At 64.5% G+C, this 9495-nt stretch overlaps 4 protein-coding genes across 4 annotated transcripts in view; 2 read left to right on the top strand and 2 right to left on the bottom strand.

Annotated features, from left to right (window-relative positions):
* Nucleotides 1–1635, bottom strand: part of AMSG_09898 (polyadenylate-binding protein 1-B) — a gene marked incomplete at its 3' end in the record, with an annotated part of 2246 nt that extends 611 nt beyond the window's left edge. The window contains exon 1 of the mRNA XM_013898491.1: nucleotides 84–1635. Within this exon, the coding sequence (XP_013753945.1) occupies nucleotides 84–1391 (1308 nt within the window). The 5' untranslated portion in view covers nucleotides 1392–1635. The remainder of the gene's footprint in view (nucleotides 1–83) is intronic.
* An 81-nt stretch (nucleotides 1636–1716) lies between these two features.
* AMSG_09899 (uncharacterized protein) lies at nucleotides 1717–3492 on the top strand (the record flags this gene model as incomplete). The annotated part of the gene is made up of 2 exons (XM_013898492.1): nucleotides 1717–1795; nucleotides 2285–3492. The coding sequence occupies exons 1-2, from the start codon at nucleotides 1783–1785 to the stop codon at nucleotides 3490–3492; spliced, it is 1221 nt and encodes a 406-aa protein (XP_013753946.1). The 5' UTR covers nucleotides 1717–1782.
* Nucleotides 3493–4953: 1461 nt separating this feature from the next.
* Nucleotides 4954–5860, top strand: AMSG_09901 (uncharacterized protein). Its single transcript, XM_013898493.1, has 2 exons — nucleotides 4954–5082; nucleotides 5166–5860. Exons 1-2 carry the CDS (start codon nucleotides 4987–4989, stop codon nucleotides 5781–5783), a joined length of 714 nt encoding a protein of 237 aa, XP_013753947.1. The 5' UTR covers nucleotides 4954–4986; the 3' UTR covers nucleotides 5784–5860.
* A 1515-nt stretch (nucleotides 5861–7375) lies between these two features.
* Nucleotides 7376–9116, bottom strand: AMSG_09903 (uncharacterized protein; the record flags this gene model as incomplete). Its single annotated transcript, XM_013898494.1, has 3 exons — nucleotides 7376–7469; nucleotides 7493–8398; nucleotides 8440–9116. The coding sequence occupies 3 exons, from the start codon at nucleotides 9114–9116 to the stop codon at nucleotides 7376–7378; spliced, it is 1677 nt and encodes a 558-aa protein (XP_013753948.1).
* Nucleotides 9117–9495: the final 379 nt, after the last annotated feature.

Below are 9495 nucleotides of genomic sequence, written 5' to 3' on the forward strand. Positions count from 1 at the left end.
GGGTGGGGGGGCCCCCGCGGCCGGGGCCCCAGGGGGGGGGGGGGGCCCCCTTTTTGGGGGAAAGGGGGAAAAAAAAACATGACCATTTGCTGGGGGTAGACGCCAAAGTTGTTGCGCTGCGGGCCGGCGTAGAACATGGGGCCCTGGCCGGGGTAGGGCATGCCCGGCATGCCGGCACCCTGCTGCGGCATGCCGCGGGCAGGCGTGTGCTGCGAGTGCTGGGCCTCGAGCTTGGCGCGGCGGACCTCGCGGCGCTCGGCGAGGGCGACGTAGATGGGCTTGGAGCCGAGGATGCGCGAGGACATCTCTGAGACGGCGCGCGAGGCTTCCTCCTGGGTGGTGAAGCAGACAAAGCCGAAGCCGCGCGAGGCGCCCTCGGGCGTGCGCATGACCTTGGCCGACGAGATGGTGCCAAACTCGGCAAAGGCCTCGCGGAGGGCGTCATCGTCGATCGAGTCGTCGAGGTTCTTGACGTACAGGTTGATGCCCTGGTACTTGTTGAGGCGCTCCTGGCGGAGCTTCTCGAACTTCTTCTTGAGCTCCTTCTCACGCTCGGCCTTCTTCTGGGCGCGCGAGACAAAGAGCGTCTGCGTCTCCGCGGCGTCCTCGCCGTCGGCGGCAGCAGGAGCAGGGAGCTCCTGGCCGTTGAACTGGTCGACGGCGGCCTTGGCGGCCTCGGGCGTCTCAAAGTTGACAAAGCCAAAGCCGAGCGAAGCGCCCTCGGCGGAGCGGCGGACGACGGCCGAGGTGATGGTGCCAGCAGGCGTAAAGTGGGCCTCGAGCTTGGCCTCGTCCCAGTCGAGCGGGATGTTCTTGACGTACACGTTGGTGAACCGCTGCTCGCCCTGGGCGGCGGCGCGCTCCGAGCGCGGCACAAACTTGCCGACGTACACCTGCTTGTTGTTGAGCAGCATGCCGTTGAGCTTGGCAATGGCCTCGTCAGCGGCCTTCTGCGTCTCGTAGTGGACAAAGCCATAGCCGAGCGACTCGCCGGTCGACTCGTTGATCATGACCTTGCACGAGAGGATGTTGCCAAAGGCCGAGAAAGCGTCGTAGAGCGACTTGTTGTCGATGTTCTTGTCGAGGTTCTTGATGAAGATGTTGCCCACGCCCGACTTGCGGATGGTCGGGTCGCGGTGCGACCACATGATCCGGCACGGCTTGCCGCGGATGAGGGTGTAGTTCATGGTGTCGAGCGCACGCTCGGCGTCGGCCACGTTGTGGAAGTTGACGTAGGCGTAGCCGAGCGAGCGGCGGGTCATGGCATCACGGCAGACACGGATGGACGAGACAGCGCCAACAACGTTGAACAGGTCAAAGAGGAGGGCCTCGGAGATGTCAGCAGCGAGGTCGCCGACGTAGAGCGAAGGCGAAGCGTACGGCGTGTTCATCTTGGGGATGGATGGAGGTTGGGATGGATTTTTTTGTCGGACGTCGAAAGTTACGTTCCTAGTCTTTGGTCGCGGAAGGGGCCTCAGTCAAGTGGCTTCCGGAAGGCAAAGAGAGGGAAGGGGAAGGGGTGAGGAGTCTGTTGTTCCTACACCAAACACTCAACGCGTTTCTGGTTTTTTGGAAGGGGGGAGGGGGGGTGCGTGTGCTTCGACGGGGTCGAAACAAGCAAGGGTAATTCGAGAGGGATGGCAAGCTTGATGACCGCCCGTGGATGGCGCCACGAACGCCACCACACCTGCCTGTCCGTCCTCCCACCCGTTCGCTCGTCCAATTGGACGATTCGTCGTTCGTTCGGCTGTTTATTGGCTGTCGAACGCGAAAGAGCCTTCCATGGAGAGAGTTCGTCGTCGACTCGCGTTCCCCTCCCCCCACCCCCCCTCCCCCCTTTCCCCTTGCAGGTTTGCGTGTCGATGTCCTCCCCCCTCCCTCTAACCGCATATCCACCACTAGAACTGCCTTTGCCTGTCCACAGCAGGAAGCACATAGGGCAAGCTAAGCGATCGCAGCTCGTGTCGCCTGTCGTCATCGGAGCCCACGGCATGAGAGACTTGCGCAAAATCTAGATCTCTGCTCATGCACATGTCCCGAACAACACACACACACTTGCACACACACATGCACACTCACACGCACATCCCCTCCCCTGCCCATCCATCACACCTGATCCTTTCCCCAGTCATCCCCATCACCGCCAATCATGAACCACACACAGCAGCACCCCACATCCGCGTTTCGAATCACTATACCTCCCCAGCACCTCTCCCTCCGCTCGCCTCACCTCGCCTCCCCCTCCTTTGTGGGATGACCAGTACAGCACGGGCTCGGCTCATAGCCGACCTGCTTCCGGCTATCACAGCCGAGCCGCTGGCGGCGGAGCTCGCCATTGTTTTCTTCCACGCCGCGGTGTCTGCGCCTGGGCGGGCCACCCTCGTCGCCTCGCCCTTCCCGGCGGCTCTCCTCCGCACCCCGCTGACGGCTCGCGGCGGATACGCCCGGCTGCCGGCGGCACCGGTGCGCGGCGGTGCTGCGCCTGCCGGTGAGCCTGATTGGGACCTCGCCCTGCGCACGCTCGGCAAGCTGCCGTCCATGTACGCCGTGGCGGCCGCCACGGGCGCGCAGGCGCTGATGCGCCTCTCGACAGCCGCTCTCCGGCTGCTCGCCTTTCTGCTCATCGGCGAGCCAGACGCGGCCCCGCTGCGCTTTGCGCTTGTTCGCAGCTGGCCGGCGCCTAGCTGCGCGGGTGTCGACGGCGAGCTTGCCGCCGCGCTCGCCGAGCTCGCGCCGCACGCTGCCCGCGAGCTCGCCGCGGTAGTGCGGGTCGACCACGCCCGAGCTCACGGGTGGGACGCCGACTGCGCCGCCCACGGCGTGAGCCTGGCCTTTCACGGCTCGCCGCTGGAGAACTTCCACTCAATTCTGCGCAACGGCTTTGATCTGGCCTACGCCCGCCGCGATGCCTTTGGCGCCGGCCTCTACTTTACCTCGCAGCTCTCGGTAGCAGCAGCCTTTGCGCCGGCCTTTCGTGGCGGTGCCGGCCGCTTCCGCCCCACCTCGCACCTGCCGCTCCCGCTCCGCATTGTTGCTGTCGTCCACATTGTCAACCATCCCTCGGTCGAGTGTGGTGCCCACAAGCGCTCCGCTGCCGCCGCGCTCCTCTCGCTCACGCCGCAGGTGCCCGAGTCGTACTTTATTGTCCGCGACACCTCCCTTGTCCGCGTCGTCGCCCTCCTTCTCTTTACAGCCCACCCGATCCCTGACCACGCCGCTCCGCTACTCGCATGGCGTGCTGCCGATGCCGATGCCGCGGCTGCGCGCCAGGTCGTCGGTCCGGCCGCTGCCGCCGCCTCGCAGGCTGCGCTCCCCGTCCCGGCCCACCCTGCCGCGCCTGCTGCCGCACCTTCTCTCGGTGGTGCCGCCATTGCCTCGCGCCTGCTCCTTGGCATTGTCGTGGCGTACACGGTCTGGCTTGTCGCCATGGCCTTGCTCTCGTCGACGGTTGCCGGCAAGCGCCTGCGTCGCGCGTTGCGCAAGTGGACGTGACGAGCATGCGGTGTTTGTGTGCCCGCGCGACTCAGACCTGATCGGTCGTTCAAGTGTGACGTCGCAGTAGTCTGTCGAGTGTTGTGTTGGTTGCAGGTACAGGCTGGCGAATTGGTGCACATGAACACCACTTGACTCGAATATCGTGCTGCTCATCACATCACGATGGCCCATCCTGGTAAGGCGCACCCATGTCGCGATCTCCAGCTGTTCCTCTGGGGTGAGCAGAGCGAGTCCGAGATTGCGGCACAGCTTAGCGGCACGCTCGATGTCATTGCTGCCAGCGGCAGTGTCGTTCAGCCCGCGGAGGTCATTGATCAGGCCTTTATGGGCATGGTTGTCAATCGCATGACGGACAACGGCGCCGACCGCGATGTTGCCGCCACTACGGTGGCTGCGCACTGGCCGAGGTGCACTGTCGTAGGTCTCCATCTGCTCGAGCGCTACCTGACTGCGGACGCCTCTGCAAGCGCCAAGTACAACAACGCGAGGTCGGATGCTGACAAGGTCCTGTACTCTTCCTTTGCCCGCTGCGTCGCTCACAAGTACTGTGGCATGATCAACGTCCGCAAGCGCCGTGGCGACGTCCTCGTCTCCCTCACGGCCGCCGACGTCTTTGTTAGCCTCAACGCCAAGTTTGAGTCTGCGGGAGGGCCGAGCGGGCCTGTGTCGAGCGCGTCGGTGTCGTCGTCGACCTCGAGCTCGCAGTAAAGCCTGAGCTTGACCTGGGTGCCGGTTGCCTTGAGTCGAGGGCCAGCAGCCTTGGTAGCCTAGCAGGAAGGTGAGAGGGGGGAGGGATAGGGTCGCGGGCGTAGCGAGCGTGTACTGCATGTCGTGTACGGGTATGAGCAGAGACTTGGGTGGGGGAGGGGACGCGGATTGTGTACCCCCTTGGCCTTGTGTGCCCTAAGAGCGGAGACAGCGGTGTCGGGCAAGTCGCGCTACTGCCCGTCAACAACTTTGCCACGTCCAACTTCACTCCTATCACACAAACCTTGATCACCGATGGGTGAAAATCCACAAACTATAAATATATATATTTATCCTCACATTATTTTATATCAACTATAAAAATGACCAATATTTAGTAATTTTCACTCAACATATATATATACATATATTTTATCTGTCACATTTATATATATTTATAGTTGATCACATTTTGTCACGGCGGATGTGGTCGTGCCGCCAATATATCACTGCTAGTCGCCATGCTCCGCAACCCGTCCCATCTCCTCACTTCCCCACCGCGCTCTCCTTCTCACAGACAACCCAGCCTTTACCGCTGACCATCTCCATGGCCTACTGCACCCATGCACCGCTACAGCACCTGACCACTCTGCTGCAGCCCGTAGTCCGTCCATGAGAGCAGGCTGACGCCGTCACGGCACATCCTCCCAACCACGCCCAACCGGCCGGCCTGACTTGCTAACGTTGCAAAGGAACAAAGAGCGGACACACTCGCACTCCTCACGACCTCATCGTCTCGGCACCATGGCGTCTGGCTGCGGCTACACCGGTGTAATCACCATCGATGTCCACGAGGCGCGTAACCTCCTCTCCGGCGACGTGACCATGTCGTCCGACCCTGTACGTACCGTGCCGTCAGGAGCCACACCTGCACCTCAAGCAACGCACCTGCCCTCGCCCACTCACGCCATTCCCACGCACAGTACGTCGTCATCCGGGTCGGCGACCAAAAGGTCGAGACCGACGTGGTGCGGATGAGCAAATCGCCGACGTGGAACGCGCACTTTGAGCTCCACGCCTCCAACGATGGCCTCCTGCGGTTCGAGGTGTGGGACAAGGACACGGCGACCAGCGACGATGCACTCGGCCTGCTCGACATCCCGCTCTCGCAGCACATGTCGAACCAGGACGGCTGGTGCCGCCTTGACCGCCATCCCAAGCTCGACGCTGCCAACATCCCGGCCCGCATCAAGCACCTTGCGGGTGCCATCATGGACGGCGAGATGGTCTACGGCGACATCCGCCTCACCATTGCCTTTGACGGCGCCCATGGCCCTACCGTGCCTATCACAGGCGGAGGTGGTGGTGCTGGCCGCGGCTCGAGCGGTGGCGACTACTTTGGCGGCGGCGGCAGTGGCGAGTCTGGCCCTGGATCGGGCTCGGGATCGTACTCGTACTCGAGCGAGAGCGCCAACGGCTCCAAGCGCCGCGGTCGCCGCAAGCGCGGCGGTGGGCGTGGGCGTGGGCGCGGGCGCGGCAAGGGCAAGAACGGCAAGAGGGGCTCTGGCTCTAACTCCAGCTCCGGATCCGGCTCATCGTGACCTCCCCCGCGCACCTCCGTACCCTTGCCGCTTTCTCCTCTTTTCTATCTCCAAAAATATACCCACTCGCCATGCCCTCCGCTGTCCCACCCAAGCCAAATCGCCCGCGACCTCCTGGCGCGCTGCCGCCCGTAGCATCTTTCGCCACTCCTCGCCATGTCGTCCTCCGAGGGCCCCCGCCCACCTACACTCGCCAGCAAGCGGCGCAAGACGCTGACTGGAGAGCCGACAGCCACGGCAAGCACAAGCACTGCGGCTGCGCCTGCCCGGCGCCGTCGTGCCGGTGCCGTAGGGCTCTCTGCCGGCGGCGGGCGGGCGACTCCGACGGCGCGGCTGCAGAGCGCGCGGGCCGAGGTGCCCAACGCCTTTGGCTCGCTGCATGTACTCGTTGTGGGCGACGACGGGGTGGGCAAGCGGACGCTGGCGGCGGCACTGCGCAGGCTCGAGGCCGCCGCCCAGCTCCCGGTCTCGCTGCGCATCTCGGTTCGCAGCAGCCTCGACAAGCCGGAGGCCTCAGGCAGCGGCGACAGCAGCGCCGCGCCTACCGAGCTGCGGCGAACCGACGTGGCGCGGGTGGACTTTGTCGTCCTGCTGGCGTCCATGGTCTCCACGGCCTCGTGGGTCGTTGTCTATGACATCCTCTCCGCTCTCTCGCTCGACTACCGCATGGGCAAGATCGCCGTCGTCGCCTCGCACACCGACGACCGCGCCCTCTACGCTGTCTCGCGCTCCCATATCCGCGAGGTCGAGGACGCTTACGCCGCGCCCATCCTCCTCGGCTCGCTCATTTCCGAACTTGATGTCCAGGCAATCTGCATCAACCTCTTCCAGCGCATGCTCGCCTCGCTCGGCTCCATCGGCTCCTCCACCGCCCCGCTCCTCCACGCCACCGCCCGCCCCTCCTCGCTCCTCGTCCCCTCTGCACACGAGGCCTGGATCCCTTTCAATCCCGAGTCGGCATACCCGCCTGTCGAGGTCGAGGACGAGCCGCCCGCTTCAACCTCTACCGCCGTCCGCTGATCGCACACCCGAGCATCCGCACCTGTCGCGTCCACCCCTTGAAGGGGATGAAACACCTTGTAACCTGGTACCGTACTGACCCCCCTCCCCTCCCCTCCCCTCCCTCCCCCTCTCTCCTCCACTTCCCTCTGGATCGGTTTATGAAAACCGCGGTCTGTACATGGCGGTCTCGGCAGCAGGTCAAATCCGGTTCGCGCTCTGCTCTGCCACACCACTCGGCCTAGCCTCACCATCAACTTGATCAGTCCTGTTTCCACCCCCGGGTGCAGCCTCGTCTCCGGCCGCAGCCACCTCACTAGCGCCAGCGTCTGCTGTCGCGCGCAATAGCTCCCGTTCGGCCTTTTGCGCGCGAGCCACTTGCGCCGAAAGTCACCTCCAGATCCAACACCGACGGCAGGCTTGCGCTTTTGCTTTCGATCCTTGTCCTTGTCCTTGTCCTTGTCCTTCCCCTTGTCCTTTCTCTTCCCCTTGTTCTTCCCCTTCCCCTTGTCCTTCCCCTTTCTCTTGCGACGCTCATCCCCCGCCTGCGGCGGTCTTCGCTCGCTGCAGTGGGCGAGCTCGGCTCGACAGAGTCAGTTGGCGAGTATTCCGAACTTGGCGAGCTTGGCGAGGTCGGCGAAGACGGGCAGCAGGGGCTCATGGGCGAGGTCGGCGATGTTGGCAAGGCTGGCGATGAGAGCGGGCCAGACTGCGGCACCGCACGCAGGTGGACTGGAAGCTCAAACGAGGTCCCAAAGCTATGCGAGAGAGAGCGGATGACCAGCGCCTCTTGGACGAGCGACGACGGCTCGTCTAGGAGATCCAGCTCGAGCAAGGTCATGATGTGGATGAGAAAGGCAATGTTGGCAGATCGCTCGGCCATGGACACACCTACCCGCTCGGCATCGCGAATAACAACGGCAGCAACTCGATCGCCAAATCCTAGCCCGTCTCGGAGGTAAGTGACGGCGCCGGGGAGCTGCGCAAGCTGAAGCAAGAGCTCCAGGGCAAGCGTGTGGACGCAGTTGGCGAGCGGAAGCGCGAGGACAAGGTCTAGCGCAGCCTCGGGCACCGCCGAGTACAGCACGCCTGTGTTGATCACCCTCAGTCCAAGCCGGGTCACTGCCAAGACAAAGGCCAAGGCCTTGTACTCGGTCGTTCGCATGACCGGCGGCTCGCGCCCCAGCGGTGCGCGGATCGCGTTGCCCAGCTCGGGGAGCACGTCTTGAATTTCGGCCACCACCGGCGGAATCGCCATGTCTGCCGCTGCCCCGGACGAGTCGGCTGCATCGAGGCGCGCAACTCGACCTACCAGCTCAACGAGGTGAGTCGCCATCGCCAGCATGTTCTCCACACGCGCCGCCGCCTCGTAGTCCGGCACATCGGCCGATGAGCACTCAGCAAGTCCAGCGACAACGTGCGCGATCAGACGCGATGCCACCGTCGGCGACCGCAGCGGCGTCAGCAGCGGCGACGGGGGTTTTCGCCGAACCGCAGCCGCTGTGGCACCGCGTCTGCCATAGGCAATGCCGTCAATGCCGTCTCGACGCGCAGCCGCGAGAGCGGTCGCATCGACGGCGGTGTCCGAAACGGTGATGGCGGCAACGTAGGCACCGCTGCAGGCGACGGCGATGCTGAAGGCGATGCAGATGGCGACGCCGGCGGCTCACTGCTCTTGCCCTCGACACCGTCATCCAGACCCAGCGTCGCATCGTCCATAACCATGACCAGTGACGACCACAGATTGAGATGTTCGAGCTCCTCAATCATGATGTCGAGGAGGGAGAGCGAGGAGAGCCACTCCAGGAACGAGACGCATGCCCGCCGCCCCTCAGCCCGCCCGCTCTCGGCCACATGAATGACGGCCTCAAGGAGCGACTGCGCCACGACAGGTTTGCGCTCCATGTACGCGAAAAGGCCGGCAAACCACCGCTCGCCGCGCGCGCGGATGTACGACAACACCCGCCGCGTCTTGGTCCGCAGCAGCACGTCGACCACCATCACCAAGCCAGGAAGCGGATCCCGGATCACCGCTTCCGCCGCGCCCCCACCCTCATCTGCTCTATCAGCACCGCCGTCTATGTGTGCCGCCTCATCAACCAGCCAGCCGATGAGCTCATCAAGCACCTCATTCGTAGACAGCGCCACCCGCAGCTGATCCGGGCAGGCACAGGCCCGTGACGGCGGGCAGGTGCACTCGCATGCCGCCAGCACCAGCCGCAGTGCCACCAGCCGCACATCCGTCGCCTGCGGCGGCATCTGCGTTCCCATAACCAGCCCCACCAGGCCAGCCACCGCCGCCGTCCGCGTCCCGAGATACGTAATCAGCGCCATGTTCTTCACCTGCGCCTGCTGCACCACCACCTCCCGCTGCTCCAGCAGCTATCCCCCACCAGCCCATCCGCCCGACCAGCCAGGGACCAACCAGCCCAGCCCGTCCACCAGCCGACCACCCAGCCCGTCCGCCCTCCACCGTCCACGTCAGTCCCCGCCCGCACTCCGGCTGCACCCCCCCCCTTCCCCTCCCCCTCCCCTCCCCAACTCCCCGTACCTGCTCCAAGGTGGCATCCCCAGACTCAAGCAGGCGGTGGACCTCTGTCTTGAGGTTCCGTCGCCAGAACGCCATGGCCTCCTCCCCGCCACAGTGGCGCGCGAGTGGGCTGTGCCGCTCTGCCATCGCCGGCTGCCCACAGCTGCCCCCCCCCCCCCCCCC

The sequence above is a fragment of the Thecamonas trahens genome (assembly GCF_000142905.1).
Source record: "Thecamonas trahens ATCC 50062 unplaced genomic scaffold supercont1.54, whole genome shotgun sequence".
Taxonomy (NCBI): Eukaryota; order Apusomonadida; family Apusomonadidae; genus Thecamonas; species Thecamonas trahens.